The 17393-nt window shown below is 60.9% G+C and overlaps 1 protein-coding gene and 1 pseudogene across 2 annotated transcripts in view; one reads left to right on the top strand and one right to left on the bottom strand.

Moving 5' to 3' along the window:
• Window positions 1-17393, bottom strand: part of COL5A1 (collagen type V alpha 1 chain) — a 148944-nt gene that overhangs the window by 92404 nt on the left and 39147 nt on the right. For both annotated transcript variants that reach the window (XM_070799667.1, XM_070799666.1), the window contains exons 3-4: window positions 13838-14051; window positions 12626-12788 (exon numbers count right to left, since the gene is read on the bottom strand). In XM_070799667.1, the coding sequence (XP_070655768.1) occupies window positions 12626-12788; window positions 13838-14051 (377 nt within the window). The remainder of the gene's footprint in view (window positions 1-12625; window positions 12789-13837; window positions 14052-17393) is intronic.
• Window positions 1027-2781, top strand: LOC139185690 (uncharacterized; annotated as a pseudogene).

The raw sequence follows: 17393 nt of genomic DNA, 5'->3' as shown, positions 1-17393 counted from the left end.
CATTCAGGTGAGTGAGTGGTGAAGAAATATTTCCATGTGGTTGGATTCCTGCTGCCCCCCAGGGCCCTTGATGGACCACGTCTGTGACCCTCTCCCCATTGCATGGCAACCCTGGCTCCAGTCCAGTTCTCACCTGTGCCCCCCACCCCTGGGTCTCCTCACACCTGTGCTGACGCAGGTCTGGGTGCCTCACCTGAGTCTCCACAAAGGGGCTGGGGCAGGGGCGGCGAGGAACGGTCAAGACCCAGCCTCCTCGAACCTGAAACTGGCTGCAGTGACTCAAGGGTCAGCTCTGTGAACTCCAGACCAGGGGTAGGGCAGCAGAACCAAGGCAGAGGCCAGGCTGGCTCACGGGCCCACCCGACTCCATAAAGGCTGGGGCTCACGTCCTCTCCCCACCAGCTACACTAGGTGAGCAGCCCAGCCTGGCTGGCATGCGAGGAAAGCCGGCCCGTCCTTCCCTTCTCTGGACCCTCAGGGCAGCAAGCCTGTGGGTGCTGGGCTGACCACACGGCGGGGACACATGTGTCATGACAAGCTCCACAGAGGAAGAAGCACGAGCCTGGGCACCAGGCATGGAGGGGTGAGGCAGTGACCATACGTGGCCTGGGTGCAGGAGTCCCCTCCTCACCAGCTGGGTGCCCTTAAGCACATCACTGAATCTCCGCAGGTGCATCTGCAAGGCAGGTAATAAGGTCCACCTCACATTAGTGTCCTGGTGACTAAGAGCAATGGAACATGCAGGACACCCGGCAGGACTGGCCCCCGATGAGGCCTAGACAAAGCGTGACTGTCACCACCTCCATCACAGCCACCACTGCTACATCACCACCATCACCACCACCACCACCACCACCACCACCATCACCACCATCACCACCAAAATCACGACCAAAATAACCACCACCATCACCATCACCATCACCACCACCATCACCACCACAATCACCACCATCACCACCACCACCACCATCATCACCATCACCACCATCACCACCAAAATCACGATCAAAATAACCACCATCACCACCATCACCACCACCACAATCACCACCATCACCACCACCACCATTACCACCACCACAATCACCACCACCACCACCATCACCACCACCACAATCACCACCATCACCATCACCACCAGCACCATCACCACCACCACCACAATCACCACCACCACCACCATTACCACCACCACAATCACCACCACCACCACCATCACCACCACCACAATCACCACCATCACCACCACCACCATTACCACCACCACAATCACCACCACCACCACCATCACCATCCACCACCATCACCACCACCACCACCACCATCACCACACACCACCACAATCACCACCATCACCACCGCCACCCTCACCTCCATCACCACCACCACCATCACCACCACCATCACTACCACCACCACCACCATCACCAGCACAACCACAATCACCACCACCATCACCATCACCACCATAACCACCACCACCACAATCACCACCACCACCATCACCACCACCACCAGCACCATCACCACCACCACCACCACCATCACCACCACCATCACCATCACCACCACCACCATCACCACCACCATCACCATCACCACCAGCACCATCACCACCACCACCACAATCACCACCATCACCATCACCACCATCATCACCAAAGTCACCACCAAAATAACCACCATCACCATCACCACCACCACCATCACAACTACCACCATCACCACCATCACCATCACCACCACCATCAACACCACCACCATCACCACCATCACCACCAACACCATCACCAACAACACCACCACCAACACCAAAATCACCACCAACCCCATCACCACTGCTACTACCACCACCACCACCACCACCATCACTGCAATCATCACCACCATTACCACCACCACCACCAAAATCACTACCAAACTAACCACCATCACCACCATCACCATCACCATCATCAAAAATATCACCACCACCACCATTACCAGCATCATCACCACAACCACCATTACCACCACCACCATCACCACCAAAATCACCACCAAACTAATCACCATCACCACCATCACCATCACCACCACCATCACTATCACCATGAACACCATCACCATCACCAAAATCACCACCAAAATAACCACCATCACCACCAACACCATCAACACCACCACCAAAATCACCTCCAAAATAACCACCATCACCACCACCATCAAAATCACCACCAACTATACCACCACTGCTACCACCACCACCACCATCACCTTCACTATCACCGTTACCACCACCACCATCACCACCACCACCACCATCACCTTCACTATCACCGTTACCACCACCACCATCACCACCACCACCACCATCACCTTCACTATCACCGTTACCACCACCACCATCACCACCACCAAAATCACCACCAAAATAACCACATCACCACCATCACCATCACCATCACCACCACCACCATCATCATCACCATCATCACCAGCACCACCATCACCACCACCACCACCACCACCACCGAGGCAGGAGACAGTGGGCCTCTGCCCGGACATCTAGTGTTTGTCAAGTGGAGTCGACCTGAGCCTTTGCTCTCACCCAGACACTCCAAGGACAAAGCTAGTGGCAAAAGCTGAGCTCTGCTAAAGCAAAAAGATAAGGTGTTCACAGCTGAGTTCAAGGAAGACTTTCCTGTCTGCACCTGCACAGGAAGGCTTCTTGGGGGTCAAAAGACAGGGGCCCACCCCAGAATAAGTGTGGACATGCACTCATGGCCCTCTGTGGTGGGATACATCTCAGAAAAACGTAGCGCGTGCATCTAGGAGAGGGCCTGGAGGCCGCTCAGGTCCATGAAGAAAGAAGCAAGATAAGCTTTGGCAAAGTTGGAGAGCGGGAGGACTGTCCTATAGAGGTGATTTCCATCGCCTCCATGCTGCCCTGCTCCTCACTCGGGGCTCCTGCAGTCCTCTCCTGGGGTGTGTCTCTGCCCTGCTCCTGAGTTAGACAGACTGCTTTCCTGCGTGCTCTCCCACACACTGTGTTGTGTCTCTAATAATAAACTTTGTGCCTGTTTTTACAGGTTTTGCCTCCTTGAAACATTCTTGCTTTCAAACAGGGGCAAGAGCCAAGGCCCTTTGCTTCTAGCCTCTAGTCCCTGGTGGTCTACTGGCTAGAACTCTTGATTTTCATCCAGGTTCCCCAGGGTTAATTCCTGGGCAGGGAACTAAGACCTCTTTTCAGGACTGCTCACTGATCTCCTCTGAGATTACCATCACCACCAAGACCAACATCCTCACCACCACCACCATCACCACCACCACCATCACCACTGTCTTCATCCTCACCACCATCCCCATCCCCAACATCCTCACCACCATCACCATCACTACTCTCATCATCACCTGTTACCACAATCACCCCCATCCCCGTCGTTAACATCACCACCATCGCCATCAGTCTTGGGTCTCTGTCAAAGGCTCACCAGCGTCTCCCTCTGAAGGCAGTCTTCTGATTACTCATTCTTTCACCCTTTCAACTAGGATTTTTAGCCAGTCTATAATGAGCCTATGGACACAAAGATGAGTAAATCGTGTCTTTGACCTCAAATCTCAAGCACTCATTAATTCCTCAGGAGATGCCCAGGTGACCAAGTGAATAACTCTGCCTGGGGAAGTCAAGGAAGCCATCTCAGAGGTGGTGGCCTCAGGCCCAGGCCCTGGTGGAGGAGGTGGATGGTGAAGATTCATGGTGAAAGTCCTATTCGTGGTTCTCACTCTGCCAGCACCCTACCTCTGCCTGGATGAGACGCTCCACCCCAGGCACCAGCTCCGGCTCAGACTCCAGGTCTTAGTTCAGCTCTTCCGTCATCCCACCCTCCGTTTCCAAGGTGTCATGTGATGCCACCTCACACCATGGCCGCTAGCGGCCTGCCTGACTCCCGCATCCCCTCCATGTGGACCCCACGCCCACCTCACACCATGGCCGCTAGCGGGCTGCCTGAGTCCTGCGTCCCCTCCACGTGGACCCCACGCCCACCTCACACCATGGCCGCTAGCGGGCTGCCTGAGCCCCGCGTCCCCTCCACGTGGACCCCACGCCCACCTCGTGCCGTCCCACACCTGCCAGCTGGTTGTTGCGAACCCAAGTGCAGAAATCCACCTTCACTCTCATGGAATCCCAGAAGACACTCCCCAGCCAGAAAGACCTCTCTGAATCTTATTCTGTGAGCCAGGAGAGTAACCTGGCATCGTCTGTGACAGGCGGGATCTTTCTGCAGACCCTCAGCCACCAGAAGGACTCCCATGCAGAACACACACTCCTCGTGGGGGCCATCCAGGGGAGTGGCAGGCAGGGGCGACTTTAGAGGCCAGGGCTGCCCCACACGCTCCACACCAGCACCCGCGACCTGAGCAGACTCTGCTGCAATCCAGCCTCTGCTGCAATCCAGCCTCACTTCGAGCACTGAGGCCCTGCGGTACGATGCCAGCCAGGGTCCCAGGCTCCCCCCGAGACCCTGCCACCTCAACTGCAAATGCTCACTGCTGAACACGGGCGGGAAGGGTGCAATGGTGTGGCTGACTCCCGGGGACAACCTGCACGTCCCAGTTCCTGAGACATGGCCTCAAACACAGCCTCCAGGGAGCACTAACTACAAACCGGGAGCCTGGGCTCTGCAGGAGGCGGCGGGTGCTCAGGGAAATTAGCTTGTGGGATTATCTCTACTGACTGAAGTGCAGAATTCTGGGGCTCCAGAGGATTAACAGTCATCACAGTGCCCTAGAGTCCTGGCCTGTGGGTCCTTGGGTACCATCCTCCCAGGGGACCCAAAGGTCGGTGTAAGCTGCCTCATGCCACCAGGCAGACCTCCAGCGTGGCATCAGCCCGACTGGGCTGGGACGTGGGTCTCCTGCTCACTGTTTCCATGGAACAAGCCTGCAGGCCTCCGCCAGGCTCAGGAGGGGCCCGCTCCCACAGCGTCTGGGCAGGGGAGGGCCTGCCTGGAACTCCGTGGGGTCTCTCTGGACCCCTTCTTGCCAGCCCGGGTGGAGATGCCCCCCGCCACTGCTAGGCTCAACACAGATCCTGAGTGCCCAGCGCGACCCAGGCCAGCACCCCCACCCCGCCAAAATCACTGCGTACCCGAGGGGCAATTCCAGACGAAAGCCCCTTGGCTGGGATGGCCGCACGTGGCCGCGCTCCGGCTGGCCTGGGCTCAGCCGTCACACCGCCGCAGCCCATGGGCTGCCGGCCACCCGCCCCAGGCAAGAGTCGTGGCCCCGGCACACCCAGGGCCCAGCCCCTCCCGGACCTGAGAACCAAAAAACAGAAACGCACCTCCAACTCTGCACACGGTCCTCACTGGCCAGTCAGCTGCCCACTCAAGCCGGGAGCTGTGCACAGGGCTGCCCCCTACCCCAACTAGTCGGGAAGAGACTATCCCTGCCCCCCGGGCCCCGTGGACAACTCGGCAACCCAAGAAAGACTTTGATTTGAAACCAAACAAATATCCATGCCCGCAGACTTGCGTTTAATAACCCGCACGTGCCCTGCAGGCATTGAAAGGAGAGCCGCCCCTCCCCACACTGGCCTGAGCAGCGGGCTGGATAGGGACCCCAGACCAGGGGCCCAAGTCCTCATCCCTGGAACCTAGAGATGGCGCCTCCCAGGGAAACGGTGTCTTTACAGGGGTAGTTCAGTGATGGGTCTGGAGAAGAGATCAGGCTGGACTAAGATGGGCCCCGCCTCCAGTGACTTGAGTCCCTGTCAGAGGCAGACAGAGGAGAGGAGAGGGCGCTGGGGATGGAGCAGGAGAGGCGTGAGGCGCCCACAGCGGGGTCACTGGGCCAGGGAGAGGCGTGAGGCGCCCACAGCGGGGTCACTGGGCCAGGGAGAGGCGTGAGGCGCCCACAGCGGGGTCACTGGGCCAGGGAGAGGCGTGAGGCGCCCACAGCGGGGTCACTGGGCCAGGGAGAGGCGTGAGGCGCCCACAGCGGGGTCACTGGGCCAGGGAGAGGCGTGAGGCGCCCACAGCGGGGTCACTGGGCCAGGGAGAGGCGTGAGGCGCCCACAGCAGGGTCACTGGGCCTGCGCTTCCCCGGGGGCCCCTGCCCGCCCCCAGGCCACCCGAGGCGGCGCCCCTCCGGACTATCCACCTGCTGCTGGGCCGGGCCGTGACCCTGTTCTCCAGGCTGGGAGGGGCAGGAGGGACCCTCCCTGGAGCCCCCGAGGGAGGCTGCCCCACCGACTTCACACTGCAGATCTCTGGCCTCCAGAACCGGCACCTAGTTCACTCCTGTCTTTTTAAGAGACCCAACCGAGGACATTTGTTTCTGGGGTCCAGGAAACACAGAGACGGCGAGGTCGCTGTCCTCGCCAGGAACCAAAGGGGTTCCCCATGAAGTGGGCAGGGCTGAAGCAGAGGGGCAGCTGGTTGTGGCTTCCGTGCGCCCCCTGAACCCCAGGGTCCCCCACAGGGAGCACATGGCCGCTGCACGGGGCCTGCAGCGGCAGGGGCTGCTCCTGGGCAAAGTGCAGCAGGACGGTAAGGAGGGAGCAGGGACCAGCGTGGACGCGGCCCTCCGGCCTGGCCCAGCCCAGGCCTGGAGCCTGCTGGGACAGCCTGGGGTGGAGGTGCCCCTTGGGGGTCCTGGACCCAAGACTTGGCCCTGGGAGCCTCCACCCCTCACCCCATGTAAGGTCCAGGCACACACGTAGACGGTGACCCTGGGAGCCTCCACCCCTCACCCCATCTAAGGTCCAGGCACACACGTAGACCGTGACCCTGGGAGCCTCCACCCCTCACCCCATCTAAGGTCCAGGCACACACGTAGACCGTGACCCTGGGAGCCTCCACCCCTCACCCCATCTAAGGTCCAGGCACACACGTAGACCGTGACCCTTGCCGTGCAGACCCTGGGCCCTGCTGGGCACCTCTGAGCGCCAGGGCCTCCCCTGGGAGTCGCTGGGGGGCACACGCGGCCACACCAGCCTGGGCGGGACAAAGACGTGGGCCCGGCACTCGGAACCACCCGCAGGGCCACCTCTGTGCTACCGGGTCCGGCGGGAACGTGGCCGTAAGGCAGCCACGGACGGTCATGCAGAGCGCTCGTAGGGGGTCTCTGACGCTCCGCTCTGAGTCTTGGGGGCTGAGTGTGCAGTGGACCCCAGCATCGATCCTGAACGCCCTGGCCTGTTGTCCAGACAGAGCCACGGTTCCCACCCGGCCTGGCACCAGAGCCCAGCTCCTCGCATCCCCAGGACGGGCCTACCTGGCAACCCCAACTGGAGAAACACTCGTGTGCCTGGGGCGGGGATGGCACCTGGCCTGTGGACACCCTCAGCTAGTGGGGCTGGAGGCCCAGAGACAGCCCCTGAAAAGCCCGCGGAGCCGCTCGGCACCCTCAGACGCCCACCCGCCTCACCGACGTCCGGCCACCCGACATCTGAGCCCCACCCCGCACCGCCTCCCACGGAAGGAAAAAGCACACCCCGGAAGTGACGGCGGCCCTTCTCCAGCCATTAGGGTGAAACTGACAAAGCTGGGGAATGGTGGGCAGAAAGGGCCGCAGAAAAGTGTGAATGGTCACCAGCAGACCAGCGGGGCCAGGCCCGGCCACGCCCGTGGGAGGAACACGCCCCAGCAGATCGCCCACAGCGTGACGGACCCAGGAGCCGCCTGCTACCCCGCCTGCTGTCCATCACCACCCCCGTCCACTCTGGAGCCACCAGACCAGCCAGTGTCCTGCACCCGGTGGCCTGGCCAGGTGGTCAGGACAGGATGTCCCCAGAGGGCTCAGGGTCACCGGTCACAGCCTCGGCCTAAGACACCAACCGACTGCTCCCTCTGCTCCGAGGCCCCGATGCCAGACACCCTTCACGTCCAGGAGCGCCTTCCCGAGAGGGATCCCGGGGCCGCCTCCGAGAACCACTGGGGAAGCGCCTCTCAGGCTGCGGCCCGTTCCCACCCCGGGAGAGCTGAATTCCAAGAAAGACGGTGTCAGTGGGAAAGAGAGGCTCCTGGAAGAAGGGCCTCGGGGATTAGGTAAACCCCCGGGGCTGCCCAAGAGGCTGGAGGACGGCAGACAGATGGCAGGACCCTTCCTAGGGCTCGAAGCCACTCCCTCTCCGCTGGCACCCACGGGGTTTGCAGAGAAAACCTCCAGTTTACAGTCTGTTTGGTCTTGTTGAAATTTTCAACACCTTCAAAGAGGATTTGGCTCCTGGCCCAGAACTCACTGGCTCCCTGTCCCCCTGGGGAAGGTCTCCTTCTCCACATCCCCCTCCCCTTCAAGGCTCACCTGAGGGGAGGGTCCTTCCCCCAAGGAGCCCGGAGCAGACCCTCACCAGAGAGGAGGCTCCTTCCCCCACAGACCCAGAGCACCACCGGGCCCTGACGTGCCCCCCATCCCACCCTGCAGACCCCTCCATCTGGAGCATCGGCCAGCTCCAGGCACACAGGGGAGCCCAGCGAGTGCAGGGTCCACCGGATGGGCCCTGTGCTTCAGAGTCCAGACCAGGGAACAGTGCTGGGCAGGCAGAGGGCCTCAGGCATGCAGGGAGGGCTGGCTCTGGCAACGGCATGTGATGGCTCTGCCTGCCAGGCACCAGGGCTTCCCAGACCCCACCAGCCAGGGGACTCTGGTGTGCTCGGGGCTTGTACAGGACGACGGGCCCAGAGCAGGGCCGGGCACCCGCCAGCATGGCTGGGACCACCAGGGAGGCGCCCTGGCTTGCGATGGTCCTGGTTTCTACAGTCAGATGGTAGAGAGACGCCGGGCAGCTGGGACTGTCGTGCCTGCCCCCCATCATGACCTCGGGACAGGCCGTGGGCCCTGGGCAACCACAGTTCTGGGCACCGACACCACTGCACTGCAGCCCGCTGGGTGACCTCCGGTAAGTTAGTCAACCTCTCTGGTGCCAGATGACCCAGCGCAGGGAGGACAGAGCACACAGGCGGTGAGCGGGCATGGGGCCCTGCGGGCTTCCCACCCAGGCTTGTCCCCGAAGAAAATCAGCCGCTTCCCACTGCCTGCCAGACGCACTCGCTCCCCTGGCAGTCTGGTCTGTTTCCAAAAACACAAAGCTTGTTCCTAAGCCCGGGGTGAAAACAAGATGTCTTCGTGCCCAGGGGGCCTGCAGGGCCACTCTTGGTGGGGATCTGAAGAAGGACCCCTGACCTGCAGGGCCGCTCTCGGTGGGGGTCTGAAGAAGGACCCCCGACCTCCCCGGACAGCAGGCCCCCGGAGGCGGGACAAAGCCTGGGAGCTCCCACGGTTCTTGGGTCCCAAGGCGCAGGCCCGCCCCAAGAGAAGGGAGAGGACGCAGGGCACGGAGTTCCCAGGAATGTCACTGCAGTCTCCAGCAGGCAGCTCCCCGGGCGGCCCTCGGGCACGCGCTCCACCTGGGAACAGGTGGGCAAGGGCGGAGGCTCGGCCGGGTCAGCGAGGTGGGAAAGCAACAACCGGGGGGCCAGCCCGAGCCCCCTCCTGAGCTGCCAGGGCACCCGAGGGGCAGCCCCCACGGGGACCTCGCCCAGGACACGCCCTGGCTGGGGAGGTGCCACCCAGCACCTCCCTCCCTGCGGGTCTCTGGGCCCAGGACGGGGAGCCCGTGAGCCCAGGTGGCCCAGCCCTGCACGGCACGGGGCCCTTGCCTCCAAAGCGCGTGGCTAGCACTGAAGTCTCAAGGTGAGACGCGGGACAGCGTGTGACCCCGCGCCCCGGCAGGGGGTGGGACCTCAGTCACAGCTGCTACCACAGCTGACAGGTTAGACCCCAGCCGGAGCTGACGACAGGCCACCCGCTCTGCCAGGGCACCGGCATGCATGGTTCACTGCGGTCCCACGGTGCGGGCCTCTTACACATATCACAGGGTATCCCAGGGCCCCCAGCATTGGCCCTGCCATGCCCCTTCTGCAGGTAAGGACCCCGAGCCCGAGGGGGGCTCCAGGCCATCAGCCGGAGAGGAAGCACCTGAAGGCCTGAGGGGCCGCGATGTGCACTCGCTCCTCCTGGGGGCTTTGGAAGGGTGGGGGGCGCTGTGTCCCCAGCTGCAGGGCAGCCCCATCAGAGGCAGGCTCACACCAGGGCCAGGGTAGGGAGGGGGGCCCAGGGAGTGTGGGCAGCTGCCCCCTGCCCAGCTGCATGCCCAGGCCAGCGGCGGCCCCAGGGAGGCCCCCGGTAGGGTGCGGACCAGCTGAGAGCAGGCACTGCTCTGCGGGAAGGGCTGTCTACCTTGGTCCTGTGGTCTCCACCCCCACTCTCTCTCTCTGGATAAAGAGGCCTCCGTGGGGCCACACACACCCCGGAAAGCCCAGTGTCCCCACAGACGCTCTAGAGTTCAGCAAGTCCCCGTTTGGAAACAGTGCAAATCGTGAGGCCCAGTCTGTGCCAGAGGCCACTTGGCTGTCCACCAAAGTACCAGAACCTTCCGGCTCCCCCCCACAGCTTGCAGAGCTTCAGGACAAACCAGCTTTTAATGAGGGGAAGTCACCCTCCCCGGGGAAGAGTGTGGCTGCTGGGAAATGGTTTTCAATGGTGCTGGCTCCTCCTTCTAAGGAGACGCCTCTAGGAGCCAAAACGGTTAAAATGGCAAGTGCTGCTATCTGGGATCTGCTGAAAAGGCAAGTTAAGTCATTTTTATTTCCAAACATAAAAATAAAGATTCTGTCTCACTTGCCACAAGACCAAGGGTGGCTGGGGACCTGAGGACCACCCGCCCAGCTTTATCTGCGAAGGACGAAAAGCAAACACGATGCCCGGGCCCGAGTGCACCCGCCTCCGGCTCCCGGGGCTTCAGCAGGAAGGATGGGACGGGCCACACTTTCAGACACGGACACGTCCAGCAGCCGGGAGAGGCCAAGGCTACGGGACGGCTTCCCTCACGGCATGAGGAGTTTGTAGTCAACAGAAGTCTCTGGGGCCTGGCAGCCCCTCAGCCTCAGAGCGAAAGCCACGACCAGGAAGAAGGGCTCCAGGAATTCCAAACCTATTTCTGAGCTGCAATCAAAAAGCCTGCCTGCTTACTGAGCAAGACCTCCCCCGACGGTCGGAAGGCTAAGCAGAGGAGAGAAACCTGGGCTATCCAATTTGAGATCTGCTTCTTCTGACAATCATAAACTGTTTTCCCTCTCTAACCATAAACCTGGGTAACAGCAGCGGAGGCATCGGCGGTCCTTAGCCACCCCTCCCCCACGTGAGCATCTCAGGGCAGCGGGGAGACCTCATGGCTCATAAACAGAATGCCTGGGACTTGGGCCCGCCCTGACCTCTCCAGAGCTCCCCACAGCCCTGGAGTCTCCACAGGCTTGTGCTCGTGGGAAAACAACTCTTCTGGCTCGGAAAATCAGGGAAGAAGAATTTGGCATAGGATCCTTTTAAGATAGATAAAGCTTTCCCCTGAATCTTTACAGTAAAAGACCCACTAGCAGCACACAAAAGGGCCCAGAAATCAGAGCGATCCAGATCAGGTCCTGCACAGACAAGCTACTGCATGGCCTGGGGGTTCAAACCCCAGTCTGCTCACGGACCCTCCTCTGCATTCAGACTTCCAGCGAGAGGAGCGAGGGCAGTGGCAGGCACCCAGGCTCCCGGGCGCTGGGCAGGGCCCCCAAGCCAAGTGCGTCACAGGGGAGCCCCCTTGAGCCCCCCACGAAGGCAAGGCTGCCAGCAACCACATGTTACAAATGAGTCCTGAAGCTCCCCAGTGGCACTTGCCCTACCCAGATCCTCACACCAGCAGGAAGTCTACACCAGCAAAACACTCAATCCCAGTCTGTGTGACCCCCAAGCCTTGGACACCAGCTCCCAGGGGGAGCCCTGAAGCTGCTCAGGCCTGGGTCAGCCCAGCCGTCCTGCAGTTCATCCCGGGTCTCTGGGCAAGTGAGGTCAGAGCGGAGTCACGCTCAGAGGGCGTATCCTCATCACGCCCCAAATCTGGCAGCGCCAGCCGGACCCAGGAGCCCAGCCTACCCTGTGGTCCACAGGCTGTGGCCGCCCTGGACAGCTGCTCTGCAGAAAAGCGGCCAAGTTCAGCAGGACGCGCAGAGCTACCTTCACACTGGTCCTCCCCACCCCCTGCTTCCACGGAGGTGGCTCTTCTGATTTTCCTTGCTAACCCACATCCGACCAACTGTGCCCCGTCCACCCTTCCACCTGTTCCGACACCAGGCCGCGATCAAGCCTGACATGTGTCAAGCGCTTGCTGGGAGCGGGCAGTGGTGCTTACCGCGTTCAACCCCACCCTAAGTTTTGCCACGGTCTATGAAGAAGCCACACGCACGATCCCACTTTACAGGTGGAGACACTGAGGCTCAAACGTCATAGCAACCTGCCCAAGGCCGGAAGTCCCGCCCCCTCGGGCCTGCACTGAGACTAGGCCCCATGAACCTCTCATAGCTACGCACGCGGCCCGGTAGGAGCCTGCAGAGAGACAAGACCAGAACTGCATCCTCGCCACATGCTCAAAGCCCAAGGGCTCATCCAACCGCCTGCCCATCTCCCCAGGCAGACATCAGTCCTGCCTTAATAGAAGAGGGACGGTCAGCACTCGCTCCCCCCGCAGCGGAGTGCAGGATACCGGCCACAGCGGCGTGTGTCCCAGGGGTGTGGGACGGCCCGGCCCCCTGCTGACCTCAAACACTTCCTCATCCAGAATCCGGGTGCCGAACACGACGATGCCGTTGACGTCTATCACAGGGTGTTCACTGCGGTCCAGGAACTTGGTTGTCTTCTTTTTACAGTCCAGGATCAAGGTGACATTCTTCTTGTGGACGCTGAGAGCAATTCTGTGCCACCTGCAAACAGCCAGCCCAAGAAGGTGACGGGGGGGGGGGGGGGGCGGGCGTCACCAAGTCCCACGACCAGTGTCCCTGCCGAAAGTCCCCGGGGACGTGGGAGGAAATCTGTTCTCTGTCGAGTCGCTCAGATCCGAGCCACTGCAGTCAGGGTCCACGCCTCGCACCACGGGAGACCCCTGTGCTCGAGTCAGGTCTCTCGTCTCTACGATGACGTCAGCTGTCTGGCCCGGAGCGCAGCCCTGAAACCTGGCTCCAGTCAAGGGCAGGGAAGCCCTGTAGCGCTCCCCTATGTAGCAGCCCAAGCCCCAAACGCAAATGCAGGCTGTGGGGAAACCGAGTCTGTCGGGAGATGGGGGGACAGATGGACTTACTTGAGACTGTCGGTGAGAATCACAGGACTCACATCCTGAGTTCTTGAAGGATCGCAGCATGTGGCCTCAGACGTGTGGGCCACAAAATGAGTGATCTCAAACCACCAGGCTTTAGGGAGGTACTCAATAGAGAGTTCTGGAAAAACCTGGCTTCTCCTTTTGCGATCACTCACTCTCACACCTGTATCTGCATCCCTGCGTGCATGCTAAGTCGCTTCAGTCGTGTCCAGCTCTTTGCACCCCTATCGACTGTAGCCTGCCAGACTCCTCTGTCCATGGGACTCTCCAGGCAAGAGTCCTGGAGGGGGTGCTGTGTCCTCCTTGTGTCTGCATCCTTAAGGATGTCGCAAATCCTTTCTGGAATCGATGGGAGTACCTACACAGTCTCCCGTGTCCCTGAAGACGCTCACAGGCTAGCGTTTGATGTTGTTTAGTGCGCTTTACAGGGGGCCATGGAGGCTCAGGGAGAGGTGAGGTCTCCAGAGCCACAAGGATGAGCCCAGACGGAGACCAGCCCCGGACTCCAAGCCCGGTGCTCTCTCTGACCTGTGGGCTGCTGACTCCGTCCTGCTCTGAATCACATCCTGCTGCTAGGTCCCCAGCTCCCAGGGGCCTTAGGTGACCCACCCAACCCTCCAGCAGGGGAGGGAGGGGTTGCCGAGCGGTGCTACTCACTTGCCATCTGACAGGTTGATGCCTCTGAAGAGGGGGTAGTCCTCTGGCCCCGGCTTCCCCGTGTGGTCCTCATAGAGGAAGACCGGAGAGCGGCCCATCTCCAGGCCGATCTGCTGGATGCCCTGCTCATTGTAGATGGAGACCAGGAAGGCCTGGCTGCCTTTCTTGGCTTTCACAGTGGTTAGGATGGAGAAGTCCTCGGGAAACGCAGATGCTGAAACAGAGGACAGAGGTTAGGAGGCCGCTGGGAAGCCCTCAACCCTGCCCAGCCACAGCTCTCTGCAAACAAACCAACTCAGGGACCTGGAAGCCTTTGCTGTGGATGGTGGTGCACAGACATTTGCTTCACATCTGCGCCTGGATCAAACTGTTCCTGCAACCCTTCCTTACCACCACATGGCCAAACCCACCCCTTCCGAGGCTCAGTCCAAAAAGAAGCCTGATTTCTCCTTCGAACTGTGAGCCTTCAGTCCTATCTCTTCACTCCCCAAATCTGAATACATCTATGTCTCAATCCTTAGAACTTTCTAGAATGTGAGCTTCCTCTAGGCAGCTGCTGTTCCAGATGCACCTCTGACGCCTGCAGGGCCTGAGGCTGAACCTCTCAGAGTGTGTCTCATCCACACCCTCTGGAGGGTGGGAGGACAGAGAAGAGGGGAAGGAAGGCAGGAGGCTGGGGATTACCACTCGAACGGCAGAAATTTCCTGGTCGACACGCGAATCAGAGAAAAGGGAAAATAACTCAGAAGACGAAACCCCAGCCCTGCTATGTTGATAGAGGGAGAGTTCCTTATAGCACAGGCCGGACCCCCGCTGGCCCTGCCCCTCTGGCTCCAGAGTCCTGCACACACACGCCCTTCACACCCTGCATTGTGGATGGGACAGGGACCTATCCCCCTCCTCCCATCCGTCCTGGCGGTGGGGTCAGTGGTGCTCTCTCTGCACGGTCTGCAGTTCCCCTGGGAGCCAAGGCCTGGGGCTGGGCCAATCGATGCACGGCCAGGAAGGCTCAGCGCAAGTCAGCATGTGTCTCAGAACCAGGGGACGCAGCGGGCCCAGAGGAGTGTCAGCAGGGGCTCTGGCCCGGGAAGGACAAGGCCCTGAGGCTGACACCGCCTCCCGCCCAGCACGCTGCGGTGGGCTAGAGCCGGTCCTGGTCCCGGGTAAGGACAGAGCCCCTCACTGACCCCCCACTCCTCTAGAACTACCACAAGGTCAACCAGACGGCCCGGGTGCCTGAGCTGGGATCAGTGAGGAGGGTGTCTTTGGTGGCTCAGATGGAGAGAATCTGCCTGCAACTTGGGAGACCCAGGTTCCATCCCTGGGTCGGGAAGATCCCCTGGAGGAGGGCATGGCAACCCAAACCAGTATTGTTGCCTGGAGAATCCCATGGACGGAGGAGCCTGGTGGGCTACAGTCCACGGAGTTACAAAGAGTCAGAAAGGACTGAGCGACTGGCACGTCCACATCCAGTGAGGAAGCTGTCCGTGGGTGCCCTCTGCCGCACAGCCGGCAGCTGGCCTCTGCTTCAGGCCCCTGTAGGAGAGCCTGGCCAGTGCCCTGCTGGGGGAGAGGTGGCTGCCAAGGAGATCCCCGCCCCCGAGGCCCCCAGAGGACCCAGGGTGGAGGGGTCTCTCTAGGGGGAGGATAAGAGGGTTTATGGCAGCTTCGGGCACAGAAACCAAACCCCAAAGGCCAACAGAGCTGTGTGAGCTCTTAAGGCTGTGATGGAGGGCAGGTGGAAACGGCCATCCCGTGGGCCCCAAAGCTCAGGCTAAGGTGCAGATGCAGGAAGGTATGTGGCTCGCAGCCCAGGATCAGGTCCCACTGTTGAGAAGCTGCCTGTTGGGGTCTGTTTGCTGTGCTCAGCGCCATGGCCCACCCACCCCCAGGCGGGGAGACAGGGGTTGGGTTTGGCCAGTGGTGTAGGGAAAGGCTTCAGGAAGGGTTTGATCAAGGGGCAGGTATGCAGGGAACGTCTGGGCACCACCATACCCAGCCAGGGTCACCAGGTCCAAGGGGAGGGGTGTAGTCAGCACAGTCACCTGGGGGAAGGCTGGCTTCATTAAGGCACGGACTCAGGCTGCCCTTGTGTGCACGAGAAACTGTTTGAAAAGAGCTCTGTGGAGGCCAGGACCGTCACCAGCATCTCCGCACACTGTGCTCCGAATGTGAGACGTGCTGGGGGACCAGAGACCCCAGCCTGCATGAACTGCCGTGGTGGGGTGGGGCGGGGGGAGCGGCTGCACGCAGGCTCCAGGGCGAAACCCTAGCCGGGACCTCGGCAGGCCCTTTGGTCCCCGGGCGTGAGCGGACACTGAAGGGCCCGGGGTAGCATCTGACCCCAAGCATCTCAGAGGTCCCTGCTCACATCCAAGACGGACAACAGTCACCCTCGGAGTCCGTGACCCCCTGCTCTCATCTCAAAGGTCGGCCTGCCTCCCGTGTCCACCCCGTGGTGACCCCATGCCGCTGACATCACCCTCCTGCCTCAGGTAGAGAGAAGACTGGAAACGGGAGGACCCCCCACCATCATCAGGCACGCAGCGCAAGACCACGGACGCCCTCACTCCCAGCTCATTAAGATGCTGGCTACCGATGCTGAAATCGCTTCCGTGACACATGTTCTCAGCTCAGATAACCTGAAAGGATGAATTACATCTAACATTCATCCCTCTCCTGGCAAAATAACAATGGATGTAGCACCACTTCAGAGACGGTCCGTTCTCATCTCCGAGCAAGCAGGACACCGGCGAGCTTCATGGTCTACACTGTCGGGGAGAGGCTCGCCTTCTGCCCAGCACTTTGTGTTCTATCCTCAGAGAAAAGTCAAATCCGAGCAGCAGGCTTGGTGAGAGGCCCCCAACTCCCTTAGATCATCTCCTGTTCACTCGGCCCCTGACTCCCTTAGATCATTTTCCGTTCCCTCGGGCCCCTGACTCCCTTAGATCATCTCCTATTCCCTCGGGCCGAAGCCCAGAGGCACTGCAATAGTTTGGGTAGACCGTGGGCGCTCAATAAATGCACGTGCCATTAAACTGAACCCTACTAGGCCAGCAGTGGCTGGGCCAACAGTTTCACGTTCTGCTGGACACAGGCTGATTCTGGAGCCCCAGCCCGTCACGACGGTGGCAGTGGGGGAGGGGACCTTGTTATGCCCAGCCCCCCTGCTCAGATCCCAGGCAAGGAGAGAGTCTCGGGGTTCCCAAGGTGGCTAGAGGGAGGCTGAAATGGGGAGCGGTCCCCACGCCCGGGCACGACCACGGCTGCCCTGTGTGGATGCCTTCAGAGGGGGCGGCTGGACCTGGGCGAAGGCAGCTGGCCAGTGGCTCAGAGGATGCAGGGGTGCCCCGCCAGTGGCCGGACAGCCCCCAGGGACACATGTGCCTGCGGCACTCCAGGAGGGCCCGTGACAGCTTCTGGCAGGGTCTCAGGCCGGCTTTACCTTGACGTGATGTTCCCCTGCCGCCCACTGCAGGTGGCGGGGGCAACAAGGCCCAGGAACCCCCAGCCCGCCACCAGGCAAGCTGGGCAGCCTGCTTTGGTTGGTTGGTGG

This window comes from Bos indicus, chromosome 11, assembly GCF_029378745.1.
Source record: "Bos indicus isolate NIAB-ARS_2022 breed Sahiwal x Tharparkar chromosome 11, NIAB-ARS_B.indTharparkar_mat_pri_1.0, whole genome shotgun sequence".
Lineage (NCBI taxonomy): Eukaryota > Metazoa > Chordata > Mammalia > Artiodactyla > Bovidae > Bos > Bos indicus.
The sequence above is the reverse complement of the archived record's forward strand: the minus strand, read 5'-3'. Positions and strand labels throughout refer to the sequence as shown.